We start from the raw sequence: 26,839 nt of genomic DNA, 5'->3' as shown, positions 1-26,839 counted from the left end.
AGAGATAGAGAGAAGCAGAGAAAGAAAAGAGGGGATCTTCTACTGGAATCAGGTAAGTGATAAGTATCCGCAGCGAACTTGAGTATACGGTTTTACAGCCAAAGCTACAGACACAATTCATAACAGATTGATTGCAACACAAGACAGATCTAATAAAAGTTGGGGAACTTTGCGCTGCATACACTCTACAAAAAAAAAAAATCCACTTACGGAAGGCACAAAAAGACACAACATGGACGGCCGGGCGCAAACTAACAACTCTTTAATCTTTCTCGAGACGCGACCCGCGGCCGAGCTCAAAAAAAGGAGAGGGAACAAAGGAAGGGGTGAAAAGCAAAACATCCAAACAGAACGGTAAAACTGCTTATCAATGATGGTGCGCGTAACTATGTTGTGCAGCGTTTGCACAAGTGTCCGGACTTGTCATTCAAAAATTGAACTTCAGCCTTGTTTAGCGTTAAATTTGGAGCACTTATACATGACAACATGCTGATAATATGCAGATAAAATGCTGAACAAATGATAACATGCTGATAACACACCGCAGGTTTCCACTATTGCTGCTTGGTTACACTTGTTTGGCTCTAGCCTGATCTGGAAAGCTAGACCAAGTACACCTCGAAAAGATGCGTGCTGTCAGCACTGAGATCTAAGACTGCTCCAGTGGCTACATTGAGGTACGTACATTCGCCTAACGATGCGAGTCGTTTTAGTTTTGCAGTTCACCTTACCGCGCAATCAACCGATATTATGCACACACGACTGCCATAACAAATCAAACATTACGCTGTCCAAATTGATCTCCCGCATGCCTGAAGGGCCGTTTAACTAACTCTTGGCTGAATGTTTTGGCAAAAATTATGCTACGCAAACCATGACTTTAGTGGCGAACGCCATTCAGGAAAGTGTGTCGCTTCAGTTGGCGCGACATGTTTTAAAGATCACGTCAGTACGGTGGCCGCACTGGCATAATCGGAAGTAGGGAAGCGGGCTAAAGGGACACTTTTAGCAGAATCCAGTAGCCTTTAAGTGTGCTGTTTGCAGCTTTGAAAAGAAGAAATCGAATTGTTTCAAATAGATTTTATGGCATCCCTTTGTGTATGGCGATTGGATTTAAACCACGTTGAAGAAAATCAAGACAATCAAATTGCGCGGAAAGAAAGCTGAGAGTGGAGGGAACATCTCCTTATCCAGAGCGTTCTTATTATATCACTCTTTCTTTTCTTTTTTTTTTCTTTCACTGAGGCAATCGGGTGCCATGACCTGTCTAAGGCTTCTGTTCAAATATACATTGTTTTATTTATATAAAATTTGTCAATTTAGATTGAAGCATTCCCTTTAATTTTCCGCTTTTAATTGCTAACACGCGTTACTTAAGCACAGTCGTTTAGCTACCTCAAACGCAATGTCCTCATATATCTAAAGTGAAGATATCGCAAGCGCTGTTAACGCTCGTAGAACCTCATTCTCTGTCCTTGTATTTTTGCGATATTGAACGAGTCACCATGCAACGTACTTTACTGTTCGCATTTCACATAGTCGTCATCGTCCGCGACTCCATTTGTCTTCCTAGAGTTTTCGTAGTGCATTTGCAATAACAGGGTGTGGTATCTCTGGCAGCTTTGGTGGTGTAAGTACTGGGTTTCTGTCTCGCCGTGTTAGTCCAGTACAATTTTATTTGCTGCTTTTATGACAGGAGACAGCGCTCGTCCTGCCTCTTTACGTGTGTCCTGGTTCTTGTGCATTTATTATATGATGACTTACAAACTCACCCAAGCTTCTTTTGTTTAATGATGTCAGTTGAAATTCTATCATGGTACAGTTACGAACCCATGCCTGTCACTTAAACATTCGAGCGCAGATTAACATCCATCACGAACGCTCCCAATCAGCCACTCATCCATGTCTCTTAGCGGTAATTTAGGTATTGAAAATAGGTTTGGCCTGCCGTTCTCAAAAGAGATGGCAGACTCGTAAGACAGTGTTTTGAGCGCACGTTAGTGAAACCCCAACAGGCGACATTTCTTTCTCACTTATTAAAACATTGATACACGCCTATTTGAATGTGATTGCAAAGAGCCCACGTAATCTGTAGCCCCATGCAAGCATCGGACGCAGCAGCTTCATGAAAAGAAAAGCCTCACTACATGCAAAGTGTATCACTCAATTTATGCCCGCTCTAATTTACTCTTCTGGCGCGTTCACACTTGGCCTCGATGGGGGCGAAAGCGGCAAAACTCACCGGAAATTCACTCGCTTCGCCGCCTAAGCGGCCGGAAAACCACGCCGCGAGGCGGACGCGAAAAAATCGGTCCGAGACCGATTTTTCCGCCACGCGAAAGCGGATCGCCTTTCCGCTTCACGGGAAGCCGTACGCCGTACTTTGGCTGCGCTAGCTCAAATCACGTGACGTAAACAACAGACCGCAAATTCAACATGGCGGCCAAGGCGTCGGCGGTGGCTCACATCGGCGCATTTGCAAACTACCCGTCCAGCACGACAAGACTCACAGCCTCGACAAGGACGCGTTCCTCGAGAACCTGGTTTGGATTACGATTGACAAGAACACTGGAAGTAGAAAAAGGTGTAGCAGTAGCGAGTAGGCGTGCCCCAACGTGTCTCGCTTCTTGCAAAGCCGGGTGAATCCGCCGCCGCAGCCACTGCTGCCGTGTCCGCTTATGTAGTTTCTGCTGGTGTATCTCCCGAAACGGCGGTTTGAAAAGGTGAAAGCTATTTATTTTCCGTGTTTTGCATGCTCAATTTGAATTCGGTACGAAATTAAATGCTCAGGAAACGGGGAAAAGAGAATGAATTCTCGAAGTGGCGAAGGCGGCGGCGGCGGCGACAGCATGCTGGAGAGGCAGAACAAATGTGAACATTTCCGACGCGCGCGAAAACGGTTTTCCGGCCGCTCTGGCGCTTTCGCTTTCTCTTCGCTTCTCAAGTGTGAATGCGCCTTTCAAGTATATAGAGACACCTCGACACGGCAAGTTTGCAGAATATACAAAAAAGTACTTTTTTACAATGAACTACTCTGAAACGTTCGTATATGGGGTTCCCCGATAAATCACATTGTTGTTTGAGGCCGTAAGTACAATAATTTAATATTTATCTTCGACCTATTACGCTAGCAGGATAAACGCTAAAGATTTATGAAATTTCCTTTAAATAGACTAGTTTCACTCACGCTCGGTTTCGATCCACAGGCCGCGGCCCCTTGAGAGGACTTCAGCGTGACTCCCTTTGATTCACAATAAAAGAAAGCACAACTAACTGAACGCGCGTAATACGAGCCCACGATGACCCACGGCGTCTGTTCTGTGGCCCATCAATGGAAACATCACCCTGGAGGAGAGCTCGCTCGCTGAACCATTCGTCGCTGCTGTGCGGCGGCTAGTGACTGCAGCTGCAGCTGCCGTGCCCGACGACGCACGGGATCCCGGCAGATGCTCCCAACTGGGCCACATCCAGGGCTTCCGCCACGCGAGTGGCGCGGGATGCGCAAGAGCGCCTTGCTTCGTATCGCGCGCCACTCAGTCGCCTTTTGTTTGTATTTAGAGCGCGCGCCCAAGCGAGGCATTTCTGTGCGATGGCCTCCTAATTCAAATAGGCCCGAAAGCACGGTGCAGAAGTGCCCTGCTGCCTCGTATAAGCTTGCGCTATCCCACTGACGGCTGTCGCACGACGTTTATTTCGTTCGCTCTGCTGGTCGCCGCTCGATGTAAGAAAGCGTCGATAGAAAGCGTCGTGACACAGTTAATGAATTCTGGGGCTTTGCGTGCCAAAACCGTGACATGATTTTGAAGCACGCTTTAGCGGGGAACCAATGATTAATTTTGATCACCTGCGGTTCTTTAATGTGCACCTCATTCTGAATGCACAGGTGTTCTTGCATTTCGCGATTATCGAAATACGGGCGCCGCGGGCAGGAATCGAATCGCTTTTGCGCGCGACACATTGTCTGCACAAATACCACTGTGGCTGACCTGACACTCTCGTCGCTACCCATGCTGTTTGAAGTTTAAGGCGCGAATAAGACACAGACGAAGATAAGGAACACACACTCGGAGCGCCACTTCCGACGAAGATTTATTTCGAAAGAGCATAGACCATACTTGTACACCAAGTCATCGTGCCTCAATGCGCAGTCGCATTCAAGTAGCGTAACCCTTTTGGCGATAATGAAATGGAGGCAACGCTGACGCATAGATCACCTGATTACATTATTTTCTTAGCCTCAATAATCAGTCGTACTGATTTATCGGGACTTCGGCCGACCACCGCGCAGGCGCTAAAGTCAGGAACGCAATGACAATCTCGGCAGTGTATCGCGAGGTGGCCCTCTCTGCCATTTCTGACGTTATTATTATGCTGTCCTACGGGTGTGGTCTACGAGATCACCCCTTGTCGTGTGGTAGAAGTTGCGTAGGCCAGATTAAACAATGCCTGAATGACAGGCTAAGACAGCATAATAATGACAGAAATGGCAAAGAGGGCCACCTCGCAATACACTGCCGATATTGTCATTGCGTTCCTGGCTTTAGCGCCTGCGCGGTAGTCGCTCGAAGTCCCGATAAATCAGTACAACTAATTATTGATGCTAAGAAAATAATCGAATCAGGTGATCTATGCGTCAGCGTTGCCTTCATTTCATCATTTCGTCAGCGTTGCATTTAAGTCATCTGGCCAATCGGACAACCGAATCCCTCTGGCAGTGTACATTGTCGTAACTGCGAGCACACCAACGTTCAAAAGTGAGAACGATACAAGGGAACAGGATCTACACCAAGGTAAACGTCACGTTACCAGAGGATGTCAGCAAGGGTCTCGCCTTAGGGCCAAAGTTCGCCGTGCAGCCGCGGAACACCGGCCCGGAGTTGCTGTCCTTTGTGCACAAAGTGTCCGGCTTGGCTTCCGCGAGTGAAATGGATAGGTGTGTGTCTAATGGTGTAGATATATTTCTACGTGACCAACGGGAACCAGGGCGTCCTATTGTTCGTCGTTTGGCGTCCTATCTGAAAACGAACTCGTTCTGCGTTCTCCCTTCGGACAAGGAAGGTGCCTTCGCCGTCTTTCCACGGGACCTTTACAAGGTGAAAGCGCTTGAAGTGTTGAGTTCTGTCTTTCAGTGCCGCGAGAACGTCCAGATCAAAAAGCTAAAAAGTGAAGCTAAGAAGCTCGGTGAGAGTATGAACCTATCAAAGGTGGTTAGGGACATCAAAAATAGCAACTCAGATACTCTCGAGGTCTTCTTCAGTGCAAAGACTCGCAAGGAGAGTTGCCCCCTCAGAGTAATTGTGACAGAACGTAACACGTGGCAGAAATGTCTCGCCGTCTTCCTGCTCGATAAGTTCCGGCTTCTTACGGTTGACGATCCCTATCGGGTGAAAGATTCCACTGAAGTAGTAAACTTTCTTTCCTGTCAAGCAGGGGTAATCCTGGATGCTTTTTCTACTGACCTGAAAGACTTGTATTATTCAATGCCGAAAAATACGTTGCTTCAGTGCATCCAGAACAGCGTAGACCGATACGGCCCCCTGTCATTTCAAAATGACGCAGGTATTCCAGTAGAAAAATGCATGGCAATGCTGGAACTGTATCTGAGTTCGACCTATGTAGAGTGGGACGGTAGCCTATACCTGCAAAAGAGCGGCGTTTGTATAGGTTCCTGTATAGCGCCATTTTTAAGTGACTTCTTTTTAGCTCGCGCTGGCAGGACCATTTCTAGCCTTCTCGAAGATAGCGGGGTTATCAAGGCGTTCAGATTCGTAGATAATTTTTGAGACCTCATAGACAAAAAGTTCATGGATACCGACCAAGTCGTCACTAACACCTTGACAATCTTCAGGCATGTTTTGTCCCCCTCAGTAGTGACGCACGAACTTTCAGTCGATTCGACTATAAGAGTCTTAAGTTTTTAGCAACTGATCATGCATGTTGGCAATATGAGCCTCGTGCAAACAAACCACTGCTGCCTTTTAGCTAGTCCCATTCCAAGCTTGTCAAACGTAGCATCGCCAACATGTGCCTGCTGAATGCTTTTAAGAAATCTTGCCCACACAGAGCAGCTGACAGTTTCCTCAAGCAGGTTGACCGTCTTAAGGAGGCAGGCTACCCACAGCACATTCCGGTGTCTGTGGCGGAGAAGATGTTGAGGAAGTCGCGGAACCGCCACGTAAGTAAGGCGCCGCCCCAGAGAAATGTCAAGCTTGCTGTGATTCCTTATGCACACCGCGTTTCCCACAATTTGGAAAAGACTGCCGCTCATGTTGATGTAAAGGTGGTCTTCTCTGCCTCGTTAAAACTCTCCGGGCTCTGCAAGATGACTAACCCTTTCCTCAGGAAAGCTCCGGCCTGCATTGTGAACCACAAGAACAAGTATGTAAGCTGTCAGAAGGGCGTGGTCTACAAGATCCCCTTGTCGTGTTGCCTAAGCCAGACCGAACAATGCCTGAATGACAGGCTAAGACAGCACAATAATAACGTCAGAAATGGCAGAGAGGGCCACCTCGCGATACACTGCCGAGATTGTCATTGCGTTCCTGACTTTAGCGCCTGCGCGGTAGTCGCTCGAAGTCCCGATAAATCAGTGCGACTAATTATTGAGGCTAAGAAAATATTCGAATCAGGTGATCTATGCGTCAGCGTTGCCTCCATTTCATTATCGCCAAAAGGGTTACGCTACTTGAATGCGACTGCGCATTGAGGCACGATGACGGCGCGCTTGTTGTAAAAATATGGTCTATGCTCTTTCGAAATAAATCTTTGTTGGAAGTGGCGCTCCGTGTGTGTGTTCCTTATCTTCGTCCGTGTCTTATTCGCGCCTTAAACTTCAAATATGTTAAACCAACAAACCCAGTCTGCCATTCTTACCCATGCTGGCGTCCCGTTTCCAGCGAGACTGCTCGGCTCGCGAAGCAAAACACAAAAAAACAAAAGAAAGAAAAGAAAAATTGCAGAGGAATAAATTCGTAGACGACAGTGCTTTGGTCATCAAAAACCTGGCTTCATGGAATGTTAGTAATATAACTGGCAACAATGTCAATAATGGACGCGAGATTTTAAAAGTAAAGGCAGCCAAGAGTACTCCACATCTCGTAAATGAACGCATCAGAAATATTTATAGGTGCTGAGCGAATTTCTCAATAACAAATAATCAGTACTATACTTAAACTAGGTAAGGTATTGCACGTGACAAAGCTAAAGGATTCAAAGGCGAAGCAAAAAGCGTAATATTAGAGAAGCAATAGACCTAAGCATGACATAAAGTATTGTGTCGCACGATATCTTACCGCGTCAACGGCCAGAATATTATTTTGAAGGGCTAGTTTTTCCGTTGTTAGACACAATATTAATGAGGGCCAAACAGTTAAATGGTTGTATTGCAAGAAAATGTGTCGCCTTCATTCGTACTGTTTGGGTCTCTCAAAATAACAGTACAGTGAAGTTTGTTTGCCATAGTTTCTCTCATGCACACATCACACTGAGACCACATTTTAAGTTAGGCTTGAGCAAGAAAGAGCGCAAAGAACGCCTACCACAACAGCGGTTTTCCCGACTTACCTACATACAGTCAAGAATGAAGCATGTACAGAAAAGTGAATTTCCCCCAATGAAAGGAGTTTCGCTTCAACGCAGGAGCAGTTCAGAAAAAAAGTACTCCCCCGGAGCTTTGTCACATGTTCAACCAGTAACGTGACATTAGTCGCTAAAGATGAATTTTTGCTAATGGTGTTCACGTGTATATAAGATATGCCAACCGAATCGCTCCGCATGCCTAACCAACACACTAAAAATACTACACGCAGGGCAATTGTGCATGCAAGGAGAAACGCAAAGGAGTATCTACTTTTAACTGCTTGCGACGGTTTTATGAACATAAAATTCGGCAGATCTCATGCCTTGTGGGAATCGGTTTCATGAGAATAAGTCGGCGAGTAATTGTCTGTGCTGCATTTTTTTGGCTTTGAGCTAAACGTTACGAGGCGCATCGACGTGTTTTTCTCAGTGTACTAGTTGTGTGTACACCCTGGGCTTACCACGAACGTCGACTACACTGGCGTTTTAAGAGGAACTTATGGTCTGACGTTACGTCTGCACTCACGTTAGAGCAAAGACGTCAGTATTGAAACGAAGTGCACTTTATGGTGCAATGATGCGCATAAGATAAGTAACTTTCGTTAGCGTATTGCTCCGGGGTCGAGCAACGCTTCAATATAGCTTGTTGAATCATCGGAATGCAAATTTAATGTTTGTCAGACTGCTATAGAAGCGGAGCGAACACTAGAACCACAAATATCGTTAACCCGACATGACGCCTGTGTCATAGGAGTACATACGTAATGTTTATTGCTTTGTTATAAAATTAGATATCCTGCACTGCAACGCCAAATGACGTTGCACCGACATTACGCTTGCATAGGGTCTTCATCCACAGCAGTTTCAAGACCTGGAGTGACTCTGTGGTAAAATACCTGACTGCCACGCAGAATGCTTCGGTTCGATTCCTGCTAGGGTCCTGATTTTTATTCTTTGCATTCGTCAGGTCAACGCTGCCGATGGCGGTTTTCATTAACGATCTTGCATTTAAATTACCAATATCTGTTCTCGCCGTTCCTGGGTCGATATAAACTGTCAATCACCTGTGGCGCATACCCGCATAGCGCGGCCCTTGTTATACGGGCATGTACCACACGTGTCTGGAGGAGAGGGTTTGGCGACGTACGCGGCAGGATTTTCACGTTATGCATGTCATGACCCGACAGTCATATTTGTCAAATCGTTTTACCCTCCCATGCCAATTGTGGTCCACACCATGTCTAGGAGGCGATCATGAGAGCACCCAGACGGCTAGATAGATAGATAGATACGTAGATATAAACGGTCAAAGTGCCTTGGTTCGCTAAAAAATGCTTCGCATTTAAAAACAGATACGTCAAATGGCACTTTATAGGTGCTGTGATCCCTCCAACAAAGCCAAATGTTTGAGCCAGATTTCCACGCTCCTACCGCCGCGGTGTACTAGTGATTATGGCGCTCGAACGCTTGCCTGAAGGTAGCGGGTTCGTGGCAAAACGTGAAGTACGCCCCTTCCTTTCAGCGTCATTTGCGCCAGCAGATTGTAAAAAGATATCCCGTCAGAAAATATTGCCCTTTCCGGTTTACGACATAACAACGCGTCCGGTATGCCAAACGCAACCTGTTTTACGCGCTCGTTTCCGCTTGGCTCACCTGTAACTCACTGTGACACAATACCCAGCCCAGCACGCGCACCTGTCACAACTGTCTCGAATTATTGCTGCTCTCATGTTTCCTTCACGCTTGACGTAAACACTGCGATGACGTAAACCGCACAGTATACGCTTGACGACTCAATCCTGACGTCACATTTTTAAACAGTAGCTCTTCTTTTCTTACAGAACTTGATGGAACTGTGTGATTGTGAGAGCTAGGCTTCCACTCGATAGAAATTACCAGCACTGTCAAACCCGAATATATTGAAAACTGGTAAATGGAATCATCCTTTATATAGAACTAATTTCAAGCGCGACAATCATCATCATCAGCCTGTCTACGCCCACTGCAGGTCAAAGGCCTCTCACATGCTCCGCCAATCAACCCGGCCCTGTGCTTTCTGCTGCCACGTTATACCTACAAACTTCTTAATCTCACCTACCCACCTAATTTTCTGTCTCCCCCTCACGCGTTTACCATCTCTTGGCACGACAATACTTTAATGTAAATGCAATGAAAAATCAGCAGAGACATCGAACAAAGAATTTAACCCCAATTCCTCGCAATCTGAAGAAACAGCGGATATGTGGTTCTTCTGTGGCTCCGTGCTCGTAGAGTACCCTTGAAAGTCGCCGAATGACAATGTTGAGGAAAATTCGACAGCACTTCGATGGCCTTCACTCTTGAGTCGGCTGTGCAAACTTTGTTGATATCAACTAATTTGTTATAGAAGCATAGGCGGTCGCGCAATTTACAGTTGTGACAAAACGAGCGGTCCAAGAAGTCTCGCTTGAAGCGGGCGCCCACACCTCCGGTTACGAGGAGCGTTCTTCGCAGGAGTTTCCGTTCCGCTTTTCTGTACCTCGAGGTTCTCTTGTGCGCGCTTGCGTCTCATCTCCGTTTGTCTGTTCTGTATCTCAGGACTCGCTTGTCTTCACTGACGTCTTCGTTCCGCTTCTTGACTCTTACGCTTGCGTAGAGCCTCCGCTACTCTCGCCCTAATCTAGGGATCAGCTTCATCTCGGCGTAGCGCAGCTGCTTGCTAAGCGAGGACTGAGAGATTATTGGCGCTCCCTCGTGAGCGCTTGCTTGCCTACTGGATGTTCACTATCGGATGTTTGCGGGGTGGGTGTGGCCAGGGAGGCGCCGGCGAGTGCACTCACGCCTCCTCTCCCAACGGAATACATGGCGGGAAAGACACTCTGAGGCGCGCGCTCTCTTTTCTCCTTACATTCTCCTTGTTCAGCACCCTGCGTGAGCTGTTTCGCTCGCGCCAACCAGAGCACCGGCGCTCAGTTTGTGAGGCGGTGTGCCCTCTTTTGACATCAAACAAATTGCGCCACGAAAACGCGGACAGAAGAAGACAAGTACAAATATGGCGCGAACTTTCAACTGAATTATTGTGCCACTGAATCTGCTTATATATTGTCACCGTATACATCACGAATGCGCACAAATGGATGCGATGCGACAAAGACCGCGCATGCATTAAAAATGAGTCAAACAAACAGTTACGCGTTAGAAGATCTTAGGAACACAAGCTCCTTATCGGTGAGGGCCAGTGATAGTGAGCTAACGCGCAAATCACCTAATTTTATAATCGCCTCTGCCTCTGTCACTTCGCGAATTAGCTGCGTTCTGCCGCGTGAAACGACCGTACACAGAGCAAAGGAAGGGAGACAGTCACACTCTCGACAGCGGATCGCCAAAAAACCACTGGTGCCATTTTTAGATGCGAAGCATCTTATGGCGAGCTCAAACGGTGTGCGGCGTGACCACCTTTACTGCGCATGCGCAAACCCTCTCCACACACCTCCTCCCCACTCCACCTCTCCGCTCCCCCTTTCCCCCACTCCACCCCCCCTCTCCCCCTGTTCACTTCCCTGCCCCTCTCCACTCCCACTCCCCCTCTAAAACGCGGGCTCGACCACTGATCTCCTCTAGGAGGAGCTGGATGGCGCATCGAGCACGCGGGCGTGAAGCCACCGGAAGCCGCCGTTTTTGTCCCGGAAGAGAGCTCTTTTCTTCTTTTTTTAAAGAAATACCTGCCTGTAGCGCAGTAAACTGTACGAATCGACCGGAAAAGTAGTCAGGGAAGACATTTCATGCGTAAGTACCTCAAAGTTGCATTACTTTTTACGCTTTGTCTACGTTGCAGCACTCCGCCGTATTCGGACGGTGTCGGCACGGCGTCTGTCATCTTTCGTGTAGCGTTCGTCGGCGTCTAAAGTGAGGCTTAATCGCAGCGTTTGAAAAAAATAAAAAAGAAAAACGATCATAACAACAGCTGCCACCCGAGAATATTTCAATTGCGCGACTGAGACGGACAGAAGACACCAGCTTCCGGGATAAAGAGGGGACCTTCCGGTGGCTTCACAAGCGCCCGCCTCGCAGAGCGGGGATGCGCCGTCCAGCCTTTTTAATGGAGGTCAGTGGGCTCGACATGCCGAAACGCTGCTTCGCATCGCCTCATGGTCCCGTTTAGCGGGAGGTGGTGCGCCCCTCTCCTGCGCAACGCCGCGACGAGCGCCAGCGCATGCGCGTCCCCTCCCCCTCTCTCTCCTCTCCTACGCTCCCCCCTCGCGCGCCTGACGACCGCGTTTCACGCTCGCCCTGTGAGAATTAACGTCCAGGCTAGAAGGAAGACACGACGCGCGTAGCGTTCCTCTTTTCGTTCCACGATGCGAGGTCGGTAGCATGCCCAGCGAACGCCAACGGAAGGCAATCGTGCAAGTGCTCCGGCTTCGCATCGCCTCATGGTCCCCGTTTTCACATTGCTGTGGTGTTTCACGCGACGTTGTTCGAAAGGAAACACGACGTTGTTCGAAAAAGAAATCCCCAAGCACATGCCAGGAGGGACGCAGGCCGCCGAGGTATAGAGTAATATAAAGTGTAGCGGCGCTCTGCGGCTACGGCAGCGGCAGTGATGTGCAGCGCTTGTCTCCAATGCGAGAGTTACTACAATGGTTCGATTCCTAGTGCCTCGTTGCACACAACGTTTTCACAGCGTAAGCTGTTATGAGTTCACACTAACAGTCAATTTGGTGGCGATGTTCTCCGCCCCCGCCGTCACCGGTGCCGCCCAAAGAGAAAATGAAAGAGGGCACGAGCCGGAATCGAACCCAGGCACTCTGCGTGACACTCAGCCATTCTACACCAGAGCCACGTCGATGCTTCAAGGTTCCTCGGAAAACGATTCTATACAGGCGTCATGTCGTGAGTGAAGTTACGTTACAATAGGTAACATTGCACGGCAGAAGAGTGTAATCGCATCAGGCGTCACGCCATGTAAATTGTGTAACCGGTGGACAGTTTAAAGCTGCCGACGCATTACAAAATATCTCAGCCATATTTCATTATTAGCAGCAGCGAAAGCACCAAGAAAGTGGCAACTACGTAGGCGTACACCCAGCCTATGAGACGCGTAGTGGGTACACCGCTACATCGCAAAATGACCATGCATGGATTACGGTGTAGTACGTACTTCGCATCTGATTATTTGCAACAGTCGCTCCAAGAGAGTTTACAACGGACTCAGACCACCTATTGCTGAACGCGACTTAAATCGTAATTCTTTGTGAAGACGACATTCGAAACCGCTCCGCATTGTGGGAGCTCCGCGCTGATCAAATTAGAAATCGAATATCAGACGAAATCCTTGGGTCTTTTGTTAGGGTATGATTAGGATATGATATGATTTTGTCAGGAACATTAACTGCTACGACTTCGTTATCACGCCAGAACTGATTCCGAAAAGGACTGTACAGTAATGCTTTAGCTTGAGACCATTACCCCAGCAACTGTGATCTTGAGCACAGTCATGTTGTACTCATTCTTACTGTCGCCGCAAGGCGGTTACTTCTAGTCGTTTTAAGAAACGTCACGCAGGGCGCGTGAAGAGAGTGTCGCTAGATAGTTTTACAATAGTGTTTGTAGCGTCTGCTTTGCTTGGTAGGTATGCTATATTAGAAATTACACGTGATTACCCGAGTGGTCAGCGTATGACGCATGCGCAGTGGCACGAAACGCTGACGCAGAGGATTGCGTACCCTATTTGTGCAACAGCGCAATAAACTTCGTTATCCTACGCCAAATCATTGCTAAAGGCAGCAATTTACGCTTGAATCTCAGCAATTTAGATTTCGAAGTAGTCATGCAGTAAGTATTCCGATTTTTGCCAAAAGGCTTTTTCATTCAGTGATATATGTAAAAAAGAGGCTATCATTTTCACATACGCGTGGCTGCGTTTGGCTACTTTTACTGACTTTGGCTGAAGTTGGCTGCTTTCGGGCTAATTTTTCCAATTTATTGCATATTTTTTCTCTTTTCGACCTGGCAACCTTGGGTATGAGAAGCAAATGTTCGGACAGGGCTACAGTAAAAAAAAAAAGGTGCCCTGCCCCCAGCCGCAATAAAAAAAACAAAAACAACCTTTAGCATCGCAATTTCTCAATTGGCAAATCACAGACAAATCAGGTTGCGTAACAGGATGCTGCAAGTGACGTCAGCGTACTATTGTTATAATAGTAGGCAGCGCATACCTCAGTGGCGATCAGATATCAGGGCTGCAGCACTACAGTTTTTGCTCTCTAGCCAGCCATCGGCGCTTACAAGACATCTTGGATGCCTCATTTTAAATGCAGATAAATGTATGCTACTTTTTGTTTTACAGTGGCGAGGAAAAGTCGCACTCATTTATGGATCATTCCATGCCAAACGTCGCAGCCAATGCGGTGACCATATCAAATGCATTCGGAAAAAAATTCGGCTGATCCTACGTACCGTGGGAATCGGTAATGTGCGAAGCATGCGGCGGGAAGGTGACTGTGGCCATTTTTTTATTAAGCCAAACGTTCCAACTTGACGCTAATGATATGTGCAAAAACGTTATACGAACAGACATACGTTGAAGAGTCGCATATGTCTTATACAACCAGTTTTTTACAGTTGCGTAACGATGCCAACAGCAACATGGAGAGAGAGAGAAACATTGTAATGAAAAGCTGGAGATGTTTGCCCGGCTATTCGCCTGACATGCTGCTCCAGGTGCTAGGTGGCGATTATGATATATACACTGATAAACGCATAGCACATACAGCCCCGCACACATAGACTACACTGTTTACAAAATTTCGTTCAGGCTCGTGGCCCGCAAGAAATTCAACAGCGCTTTCGTGGCACGTAGCGCAAAGGTGCTGCTTTGCCTTGGGCCCAGAATATGTCGCAACTCTAAGCACGAGCTCGGTTGAGGATGCAAGGCCGCCTTCAGAGACTGTCTCTCTGATGCGTATCGCTTGCAGTCACAAATAACATGATTCAGATCTTCTGGGACGTTACATTGGATGCACATTGCTGAGTCCGACAGCTTAATCTTGCTCCTGAAGTAGTTGGTGTATGCGACGTTTAGTCTGATGCGGTGCAAGCATGTTTCCTCTTGTCTGTTTAGCTCTCGCGGCATATCGAAGTTACACGATGGGTCGATCTTGTAACGAGGTCTACACTGCTGACTAGCATCTGTCCAGAGGGATCGCTGGAGGCACCAAGCGTGTTTTTCGCCATATAATGAAGCCTTGCAGTGCATGTAATAAAAAATGCGGGGCAGCTCTTTACAGGGTCATTGGTGGTATTGTGCAAAAGTACATAATATTGCCTCTTTGGTTATTTCTTGCGCAGGTTTGCTCTAAGGCGTGGTCTCCGCGGTGCAACTTATACTGACCTCCACGAAGAAAATGCTTATTTTTAAATTCTTTGATTCTGCTCACAGTCGAAGAACTTGTGTGTTAGATATTGAGAAAAACGTATATCAAGGAAAGCTTTAGTGCGAACACTGCCTCCTACGTTACCCCGTTCTGCATCGAAGCGTTGGAAACGTTCTTCAGCAAAATATTTGTAAGGATTTGATCGACGATGCTCTCCAGTTACACAGTCATTTTTCTGCATGCCCACAGTAGTGCTATCGATGTAAACATGCTGGTTCTGATTGATTTGATGTCAGAGTTTCGTTGACTATACAACTCCAAACTGGGGATATTGTTTTACTGCACACACGTGCTGAAAGGCCTAGGATGCCTAGATGCCTTCGTATTTGTTTCATTACCTCGTCGCCTTTAATGCCAAGTACTATGTAACCACTATGTTTTCGTGTATGCTCGACCTCTCTCGCCATGGCTTCAAGTAACGCCATCGCACACTTTCTTGTGATAGCACAAGCGCATGCACTTCACATATTTCGAATAAATAGAGTGGACAGAGGATAGTCACCTTAACTTCGTGAGCTCTTCACGCGTGAAGCCGGGGTGGTCTTACCTGCCCTTATCATCTGCAGAATTGCATCTGCCTGCAATTTAGTTGTTCTTTTATGAAGAACACAAAATATATCATGAATGGATTTGCCGGCAGCCCTTAATTGAAAATTCCTATGAAAAGCTGATCTTTCCCTTAAAGGGACACTAAAGAAAAACAATGAATCGGTTTAGATCGATAAATTGTACTTTGAGAACTATAATGTCGTTAATTTTACCATCATAGGTGTATCAATAATGGAGAAAATTAGATTCAGAGTTTCATTTTTAAATTTCGCGCCAAAATTTCCACGCGTGTAGTCACGGATTTCAAAGTGTGCTTATCGTATTTTGGCGCCATTGGCCCAACAAAATTTCCCCAAACTTGGTATGTTAAATCTATGGCCCCCTGAGAGGACAGTGTACTTAATTTTTACCCTTTAGGAACTACGTAGGCCCTAGTAGATGCCGTCAAAATATGTGACGTCACGGCGAATGGTGCGAAAACGTCAAGGTGGCGTCGCCACCCACATTTTCTTTTTGCGCGATTTCTCGCTTACTAAGCGTCTTCTCGCAGCAAGCGTGGTATTTCTGGTATCGTGAAAGAGTAGTTTGCTAATACGATAAAAATTGTTTTGCGTTTTAGTGTCCCTTTAAGCGCTGCTTTGTTTCATTGTCTGTCATTCCAGCAAGTGTTCGGATACAGCCATCTTTTTTACGCCTCCACGCTGCTAGATCCGCAAAAACAAAAAAAAAAGACAAGCTTTGTCTGGCGGGAGATTACACGCTTTTAGACTCGGACATTGACGCCCGCAACCACGTTGCGCCGCGCGACGACCGGAATGATAACACCGCCGTACACACGACGCTAAGTGCTGAAATAAATGCTTTTGTTCTAGCGTACAGGCCGATTGAGTAGCGACGTTTGGGTTGTGAAGCAGCGAATCGTATTGTAACAGCCGAACATACCTACTCTATCAGCGCTGTATTTACACGCCAGAATGAGACGTCATTGATGCTGGAGCGTTCTGCTATGGAAAACGCATACAATGTTAAACCGGCCAGCTAACAGAACTGGTGGTAGGAACACTTCAGGGCTTAATCCTTCTGGAAAGTAGCGATGTTATCTTTTTTTTTGTTCTATTACTTCTCAGTGCGCCTCAAGGGCCCGTAAAATACACTAGAATAAATGTATAAAACGATAAAACAAAGAACATTTTCCGTTGTTTTAAACTATTCACTGTCGAAGGTACTAACTTCCTGGCTGCCTCCCTTAATTGAGTAATACGAAAGCAACTATTTGAATTTAACGCAACAGAATACCTTGCGTTCTCTCCTTGATAATTAGTGATTTTATTTGCTGAATTTCTCTGCCATTCTTTCTTCAGGTTTTCGTATTTTGCTCTCTATTTTGGGTACTCTGTAGAACAAAAGTTTGCACTTACTGCGTGCTAGATCTGTTCATGAGTAATTTCAGAAACGAACAAACAAGCAAGCAAGCAAGCGAGCGAACAAAGAAACGAACGAACGAACGAACGAACGAACGAACGAACGAACGAACGAACGAACGAACGAATGAATGAATGAATGAATGAATGAATGAATGAATGAATGAATGAATGAATGAATGAATGAATGAGTTAATGTTTCATTGCCATATACCAATATGCCTTAGTAAAATGCCTGTACCAGAATGCGTTGCTGAAAATGTATGAAGCAGACGGCAACAGTGACGGCCGAATTTATGTGTAGTGAATGGGCAGTAGAACAACGCTCTGCCTGGCTGCCTTTAACTAAGCTTTAGCGGAAGGCGAAGCGGTGCCTCGAAACGCCATATTTTTGAAGATGTGAAATAGATTTTGAGATTTTACCCACCCCGCAGCAGAGCAAGAATAACTTTACCCGCGCGAAGTTGTTCAACGTGCACGTAAATCTACGAACCCGTATATTTTACAGCGTAAGCTGCTATGAGCTTACAACAGCAGCCCATTTTGGTGGCGTAGAGGTCCGCCGCCGCCGCCACTGCCGGCGTCCGTCGCAGCTATCGCGCAATAATCAAAAGCGGGATTTGAGCCCACGCCTTTGCGCCGCAGTGAGATGCTATACCACTGTGCCTCGCCTGTGCTGGTAACTTCTTCGCAAAAAAGACCCTGTAGAGGCGCCAAGTAGGGTGAGGAATAACGTTAAGAGATGTGATGTATCTGTCAGCAAAGCAAAATAACATCTGGCGTCTCAGAATGTGAACTGCGCAAAAAGTGCGCGGTTTAAAGCTTCCCACCAATTACAAAGGACGCTGGCATAGTTCTTCATCATCATTAGCCAGAGCATCAACAAAGTTTGCAACTACGTAAGTGTGCATATTACCTTACATATGCGTAAGGGTACCCCGCTATTCAGCAATGCGATGAATTACGGCGTAATGAGTATTTCCCTGTCTCGCCAAATGATGATGACTATGGCAGAGGGGGCACCTCGCAACTGTATTTGTAGTAGTCGCCCATAGAGCATTTACAACGGGCTCTAGAATGCCCGCTCATCCTACCTACGCTGTGTGCGCTGCGTGTTCCACGCAGGCCTTGCGTTTTCTTCTTCAAGGCGATAGCCTTAAATGCCTCATCAAACGCGAAAACTTATCGCCGGCATCGGCTGCATCCGGCGGTGTCCCGCGTTCGCGGTGTTAACACGAGTCATGCAAAAAAGCATCACGTGATGACATCACAATATCACATCATCATGACGTCACAGATCGTCAAAATTTGTGACGTCATCATGCCGATATTGTGACGTCGCTATGATGCCACATAATGTGACGTCAAGCGTTAACGTCCTCACATGACGTCTTCACTTGGTCAAAGGTGGGCCGATCACCGAGGCAGTGCATAACCAGCTGAGGTACAGAAAGCTTGCAGTGTCTCCGATCCTTGAGGCAGTAAGAAAATCACGTTAGGAGCAAACATATCCCGGAAGGCCGGCCGGGGTGCAGGGGATGTTCAATGCATCGACTGGGCAGAAAAAAAATGGCTTTCGCCTTCCAGTCGTCTTAAGTGAATAATAAGGCACCCTATACACTGTCTCTCTTTATTCCATGTCGCGGTTGCTATGTGTTTTATGTGCATGTGTATGGGCGTGCGTGTGTTTAGCAAACACAAGCACAATTGCTGCACGCATGGCCCTTAGACGGCCGTGTAGTACCTGAGAGCGGAATGGTCGGTAGAAAAAGCCATGTTGGTTAATCGCTAAAGATGATTTGGTTGCAGTCTATACAGCTTGGACGGCTGAACAAAATATTTAGAAAAATTAAGTGAAGAAGAAATTCAGCTTAAACTCACAGTGCGGTTCCTCTTTAAAAAACGTCTTTTTAAAAGCGCAAGTCTGCCTCTCGTGGTCGCCGGTTCCTCCTCCTTTACATTACTCTTGATAAAATTTAACTGACTTGCGCTACTCCTGCTGTGAAATCGTTCACTGTTAAAGTAGCAATCTCTCGTAATAACGACCACTACGTTATTGTTTGCTGACTTACTGTTTGCACATAAACGAGTTCTTCATTTTCAAAGTGATCGACAAAGAGCCGGGGCGGCATTTACAAATGCCTTTCTTTCGTAAGAGACGCTTACCACTCGCCAACAAGTTTCACTAGTGATTATACCCAGCCAGGGTGTCGGAACGGAACGAAAACCAAAACCCAAAAACGAAAAAAAAAACGATATTTTTGACCGGAACGAAAACGTAACCGAAACTTTATGTATTATTTCGTTCCGGAGTGAAAGCGAAATTTTTTTTAATCGTTTTTCGGTTCACGAGAAAAACTTCGCAATCAGGAACAACTGAGGTCGTGCAACGTGAGCAATTACGCACATCTCAGAGTACAGTATTAGCGCGTACCTCAGGCAGGAATTCCAAATCAAAGATATGTTGAAATCTTGCGGAAAACGAAAACAATGGCAGCCAGAGATGTTTATATTAACGCAAGTGGTTTTTTTTTCTCGCCTGTTACGCAGGCCAGCGTGGGGAGGGCATTGTCGGCAGCGAAAGCTGTTATGAGATTACGACAGCCGATTTTGGCGCCATAGTTGTCCGCCGCCGCTGTCCGTAACCGCTATCGCGTGAAATAAGAAAAAATGGAATTAGAAACAAATTTCTAAGATCGGATGGGATTTTAACCCGCGCCCTGTGCGTGGCAGTCGAGTACTGCACCACGTGTCCCGCTGATGCTTGTAACTTCTTCACAAAAATACTCTATACAGGCGTCATGTCGGGCAAGGAATCGTGTTAAACATATGTTATGTAGCGTGGCAGAAGAATAATATAAAAACCTGACGTCACACAATGCGAATTGCTCAAGGAGTCAGTCGTTGAATGGTTTCAACCCGTCACAAAGGGCTCAGCCACAATACTTCATCGTCGTTATCCACAGCACAAAGTGCACATAATGCCTCACAGATGTGTAGTAGGTACTACAATTCTCCTTAGAATGAGTAAAAATGGCATAGTGGGTGCTTCGCTACTTCAGAAAAAATATGGTGATTTGTGGCGTAGTGGGTACCTTGCGTGTGTTTGTATTTGTTTCCCCAAGAGAGTATAGAGCCGGCTCTAGAAAGGCCGCTGTTCCAGCTTACGCTGTGACTGTGCTGCTTGTTTCGCGCAGGCCTGGCGATTTTTTTTGATCAGATCAGCGGTCTCGCACAGAGAATGCACTCAATGACGTGTTGCTTTTGGGATCGTGCTCACTCCCTTGACACAAAGCATTGAGCCCGCCAAAAAAGTCGTAATTGACTTTTGAGAAAATAAGTACTATGAATTTGAAGGGTATAGTACTGGTTTGTGCTAGTTGGTAGGAATTCGTGGTAAAGTTACTTCCACTCCTCTGAAGAACGTGGAAGGAACGTGTTTTACCCCTGTCCCACTTCCTTAATTAAGAGGAGGGCAAGAAACTGTATCACAAATCCAATGTTTTTTATGATTACCTTAACTTCACATTTTTGCATTAAAAACGACCGTTACGGAGCATTTTTTTTTTCGTTTCGGAACAGAAACGGAACGGAACTTTCGGCGGTGGAAGGAAACTAAAACCGAAACGAAAAACATTTCGGTCCGACACCCTGTACCCAGCGACACGGTCGCTTGAAATTATCTGTGTAAAATTTTCTCGTTTAGTACGTTGTTTCCGGATGGCCGTAAGCCCAAGTCACCTGACTTCAAAGCAGTCCTCTAAACAGTTCCTTTGACTGAACTGGCACCTCGGGCTACGAGAGTAGCACTTGGTCAAATGACTGATACCTACGATGCATTGGCTTAGGTTGCGATTATTACTAACACTGTATGGAGTACGAGGAGCTCCTCTTTAACAAAACCAAACCACAGAGGGAACGAGAGCGCTCTTAACGTACCTTTCTTGGTGTCCGTGCCATTGCGAGGAGTTAGCGCCGTGCATGTGACTTGTGCAAGCACTATGAACAGAAAATATACTTGTATCAATTTATATTGATCGACACAATCATATGCGAGAAGATACACTGCGCTTGGTTAGCAGAAATGGCAATCTCAGGCAAAACTTGCTCAGCGGATGGCACAGTGCTTGTGGTGACCTCCATCTTAACTGCGGGAGTTAAATAAGGGAACTTGCCAAAACATACATGCTTGTATTGTTTTCAGTGAATTTTCTGCGTTGAAGTTCCTGCCAGTAGCATGAAAAGAATCTGTCATAATACGGGCCGATTACGTTCAATTAACTGAAACAACATAGCACCCTGAAGATCAGATCGCTCCTGTTAGCCATCGAAGCTGAATTTAACTGCGCGTTAAATCAAATAAACAAGCTTTATATGCAACCTAAGAGGGAATCGACACACTGTATGTCTCACGCTTGCTTACTATATGAAGCGCGCAGTAGCTAATCGGAAAATACTTCCCAATAAATTTGTGCAGCGTTTCAGAACTTAAACTTGTTTTATAAAATGCATAGTCGCGTACATATAATAATAACGAACGCTACGCGCCTTTCGTTGAAAAAAAGCAGCGATCAAACGATGTTATAATCACCAACATGCCCGTAAGAACAAGGTCGCTTTGATGAGGCAGTATGGAGGCAGCTTCTCATCACGACGCGCTTTTCAAAGCATCTGTTGCGTCTTTGATGCTTAACGCAGGCCCCGTGGGCGTCACTGCTTTCAGTTTGCATCCGGCAGGGTGACTTCATTCGCAGAGACGCGGATAACGGTAGATAGCCGCGAATGCGTGGTGGGGATTGAAAGGAAAAAAAAAATAGCTGTAAGGCGCAGCGGAAGCCATCCGCCGTACGTGAACATTGCCTTAGGGACAGAACAAAACAAATTTCTAAATACCTTACACGACGCGATATTCTTCATGTCACTGCGAGACTGTCGCTCCGTTGTGACCGATATACAATGCGGAATCTGGATGCATTTATTCTGATAGGAAAACGAGTCCTACGGTTGACGTCGTTACTCGCATGGTGTGATTACCTCTTGTCCGACGATACAGAAGAACTGGTAAGCCCGTAAACGGTCACATTAGCACTTAATAATAAAAATGACAGCACTGCGAAAATGCATGCTAGCTTGCCCCTGTGCTTGCTGTAGCTCCTTTCGTACTGCTCAATGCATAAATAAGTATCGTAAAATGTAAGGTAACCTTATTCCATGCGTTTTATTTTTCCGTGCAAGCCGCGGAACATACATACCGTCACATCAAAGAAATTGCGCGACGAAAACACGGACAGAAGAAGACGGGTAGAAGCACAGCGCATACCCATGCATGCACTTGCTTTTTACTTGCCTGAAACTGTTAAATTTCACAGTGTTACTGTCAGCTATGTTGCGAGACATCATGAATTATGGGACGGTGATAGGTATTAGATGCAAAAACTGAAATAGGCCTTTTGTTCTTCTTTAGTTGGGTACAGTTCAAAAGCATTTTTTCTTAACATCATTTTTGAGAAACGGAAATTCTGGCGTGTCATTGCACAGTGCCAAATTTTCTTGATTTTAATTGGAAGAATATCATTCAGTGCGTAATTACTCTGGTCCAAAGCTAAAAGCGTATTTGGTGTTATTCTTGCCAATCGCGTCGTGCATCTTTGTTATTGTATGATGTACACTTTGGTGATGGGGGTGTATCACGCGTAGTGAGCTTCCTTTAGTGGCCGCTGCACGCGCGGGAAATACAGTTTCGTTCACGGGTACCATGCGTGAATCTTTTGTACATGTTGAACTTTTCTACATGCTGATGCTTGTTGTTTGACTTATTATTTTGGAATTGTTTCTTTTGTATTTTTTTCCAGTTTGAGGTGTATATATGTATCGCCCCCCTTAGTCAATTGTTTCTTTTGTATTTTATTCAAGTTTGACGTGTATATATCTATTGACCCCTTAGCCAACTGTTTCTTTTGTATTTTTTTCCAGTTTGAAGTGTATATATGTATTGCCCTCCTTACTCAATGCCCCCCCCATGGGGCCTGTAAGGTACTTTGAAATAAATAAATAAATAAACAATACTTCCAGTCTCATGCGGGCTTATCGTAGAAACAATCTCGGCTGCTGACCCGAAAGTCGCGGGTTCGATCCCGGCCGCGACGGTCGCATTTCGATGCAGGTGAAGTGCTAGCGGCCAGCGTACACTGCTATGGCAGTGCACGTAAAAAACACAGAGGCTCGAAATTTTCGGCGCCCTCCACTGCAGCGTGCCTCATAATCTGATCGTGATGTTCAGAGCTAAACCCCCACCAATTATTCTTTGCGGAATCAAGGCATAATTATGTTAAGCACACATGAAATTACAAAAAAAGAACACATTTAAAATATACATTCATTACTGCACCGTAACTAAACGCAAGAAAATACTGAAACCTAAACACGTTTCTAAGAACGGTTCATATAGCTGTCAAATAATCAAAGATAACCATATGGAGTCACTCGGGAGAAAATATCAGTTGATTCACTTGCCATACTTGCTCTTGACAAACAAGCGTTCTTTCGACGCCACCGAGTACCTGTCATCACTCGCAATACGACATAGATAATTACATTACTGAATACCGTACTACACCGGAACCAATTCGTTTATGTATATTTCTTTTCTAGAACAACAGTCTATTAGAGCGGGCTAAAGTATGCGCCAGACACTGGCATATATAAGCCTACTTGAGATATAATTACGTGTGTTCTCTTTCGCCGACCTGCTCACAACGTTACAAATTTTCAATGTTCTTGCTTTCACTTCTTCTTTGCCCGACCATGCCTTCATACGCCTATCTACAATCTGCATGTAATTAACACATCTTGGTTGGTTAATCCGTGTCTTATGAAAATCTTTCGTAACAATTACGTGAAACGCGTCTCCATCGAAGCAGTTGCAGCTCTCTTGGGCAATAAAAAATACAACATGCACAATGTGTATTGACACTGGGATGGTACGGCATCCGATGCACTCCACACTGGTACAGTCGCGCTCAATATGACTTGCAACACGGGAGCGCGTGGCCTCACGTGTTCAAAGATTGCGTATTGCTTCATCTTGATTTTATTTCAACAACTAAATGATATTTTCTTATTTGGGATCATACTCAAGTGAGAGAACAGCGTTTAGTTATGGGAATAAGGGCTGGTGGAAGCCATGCGCAGTCTTCTAACTCGTGAGGCCACGCGTTCCCGTGTTGCAAGTCATATTGAACGCGACTGTACATCTGAGTCAACCATTTTCGTCCGCTTCTGAGTGTCTTTGACAGCACACTAGGTGGTGACGCGCTCAGTTTTACAAGTGCACGAGGCGTGGTTCGTAGTGTGAGCCTGCAACGCGTGAAAGTGCAGTCTCGTTGAAATTTCTCTCTCGTTCAGTACAGTTACTTTCACGAGAATTGTCCGTCTCGGTTGCTGCCCTGCTGCGGTGCTCAACGCAGCAGTGCTCTAACTTGGCGCCACTGGAAGCGAAAAATGCATGCAGTGTAAGTGCTACAGCTGCATCTTAAAGCTGCGCTCCAGTGTTAAAAAGAGGCGTCATAGAATAATCGAACTCCGAAGAAAATAGAGGGTGAAATTGAACAGGCAGCTAAGAAGGCACTCCACGCCGCGTTGAAGCCACCACCGCTGCGAGACAATACCTTTGTGCTTCGGCGCAGTACTTCTATGTACCGTTCCTAGATGCCAGCGGCGCCGTCACATCCGTAAATAACGTCCGTCAATACTCAGTAGAACTGGCATAAAACATTTTCCAGTTAGAATAAAGTAAATGAATTCACAAGACAATTCTAACGGGAAAGGCGAGTACCTCCCCTCCCTCATCTCACACAAAAAGCTTGCGAGACCACAGGCTACGACCCCAAGGATGCTCCCAGACTAATTCCTATCCTAATCTCGCTTTCATGCACTACCTATTCCCAAATTACTTTAACTCACAGTGCCCTCTCTGCGGGGGAACGTGCAATCTAGAGAACATGCTCTGACGGTGGTGCCCCTCGTTAAGTGGGGACAAGGATCTCGCAGAATAGAAATGGAGCTCGGCCCTCGATCAACAGCTTGGAGCATCAGGATCTACTTTAGGCTGTCCAGAGAGCCTGCGATGCGGTGGTTAGGCTAGGTCTAACTGTTCTCGCGGGAGCGCCCCGCGTTGTCACCCTAAGGGTTGGCCCTTCGGAGGATATAAAGTTCTTCGTACCGTGCCGTATGGACAATTTTCTGTATCTCTTAAGCCACGTGATATGCCATCACGCTAGTATGAAACACTTATGCGAAACACTAAAGTGACTAATTTTGTGCTCGATCGCTTTGACGTAGGATGAGCGATATGGTTGTTGCCGAATCGCTCTCGCGCCCGCTAACCCCATAGCTTGAAGTAAAAATAGCATGTTCCAAAATAAAACCCATTGTAAACGAAGAACGCGGCGGCGAATCTACCAATGCTACCAAAGCTAAATCCGCTTAATATTTGGCTCTCACGTCGGCATTGCAATGTGGCGTTACTTCGTATACGCGTACGCAGGGTTCTCCATCAGGCGGCACCGAGTCTCACCGCAGCGACCCCCGTTCCCGTTAGTAGAGTCAATAAAGAAAGAAGAAAAGAAAAACCCCAACAAGCTCCACCATGGATGCGAAAATGAAAATGAAGTGACTGTGTGCTTCTCACAGCGGCCTGCCATTGGCCCCGCCTTTCCGGGGGTACAAGGTAGGAAGTGAACTGTTCTTCAATTGCACAATCAAGGGTCCTCAGTCGCCAATGATGCCAAAAAGCATGCGCAGCCATAACCCTGCGCATTAAAAATGGCGTGACAGGTCCTAATGCGTAAAAGGTATGGGCAGAATTGGCGCCCCCATTCAGATGATTAGGGGGGGGGGGGTTGACCGCCCGACCTGACACACGTGGGCGCACGCCTATGCATATATACGCGAAAAATATCGGCACCAGAGCAATACATGAGGAAGCAAGTCAGCAAAGCAATTTTTTTTTCTTACTTTTTCTTCAAATTTGCGCTGTTGCATTGCCCCTGTGTACTAACAAGCACAAGCTACCCTTGTGAACTTATCGACTGTCCACGACTCAACAGCTTCGCACGCCTCTCTACTCAAACGGAGATAGCACGAGGGGCATTGTTTCATCGTGATCACGCGAGTGGCGTGGTATTGCTAGCTGTGACGGCACAATCAGCTGTCAGCAATAGCGTGCTCAATACGGACGGAAATGAATAACTCAGTATGCCTGACCCGCGTCTAACGCAATACCCAATGAAGCGCGGGTTTGCTCCGAGCTCGCACCACGGCGGTCATGATAGGAAGACAGTGCGGAGCGCGCGATAGCAGCGTTCGTAAAAACGGCTACAAGAACGATCATGGCGTCACAAACGGATGTGCGGCATTTGCGGCGGTTTTCGAAGCAACGCCGCCTGCGAACGCGCGAGCGCAACCACTCAGTCAATATTTCAACAGTGCCGCGACGTCAGCGTGACTGTCGCGCGATCTTTTTTTTTTCAACTGAACATCGCGCCTCCCACTGGCGTGTTCGTGGGCGTTTGTCCTCTTTCGGACAAGTTTTTTTCGTTCCACCTGAAGCATGCAAATTTCCACTACCGAAGGCAACAAGGGCGCACACGCAGCACTCTCGTGTAGCTCGTTTCGCTTCTATCGAATATTACAGATAAATAAATGGACAATAAATAGACAGGTTACTGCTACTTACATCACACGTGTGAAGATTTTTCTCCAGTAACGAATCGGTAGAAACAATGTCCCCACAAACAAGTAAATAGTAACATTTCTCGTCGCAAATGCCACCAGGGGCGTTTGCTTCAAGGCTGTGAGTGGTACGTCGTGAGCGTG

At 46.4% G+C, this 26,839-nt stretch overlaps 1 protein-coding gene across 1 annotated transcript in view; it reads right to left on the bottom strand.

Annotated features, from left to right (window-relative positions):
- The window catches only part of LOC119391068 (monocarboxylate transporter 9), a 90,026-nt gene extending 69,061 nt beyond the window's left edge, over positions 1–20,965 (bottom strand). Inside the window, exon 1 of the mRNA XM_049415037.1 lies at positions 20,903–20,965. Within this exon, the coding sequence (XP_049270994.1) occupies positions 20,903–20,923 (21 nt within the window). The 5' untranslated portion in view covers positions 20,924–20,965. The remainder of the gene's footprint in view (positions 1–20,902) is intronic.
- Between the last annotated feature and the right edge of the window lie 5,874 nt (positions 20,966–26,839).

Source organism: Rhipicephalus sanguineus, chromosome 4, assembly GCF_013339695.2.
Source record: "Rhipicephalus sanguineus isolate Rsan-2018 chromosome 4, BIME_Rsan_1.4, whole genome shotgun sequence".
Lineage (NCBI taxonomy): Eukaryota > Metazoa > Arthropoda > Arachnida > Ixodida > Ixodidae > Rhipicephalus > Rhipicephalus sanguineus.
Note: the sequence above shows the minus strand (reverse complement) of the source record. Positions and strands in the feature narration are given on the sequence as shown.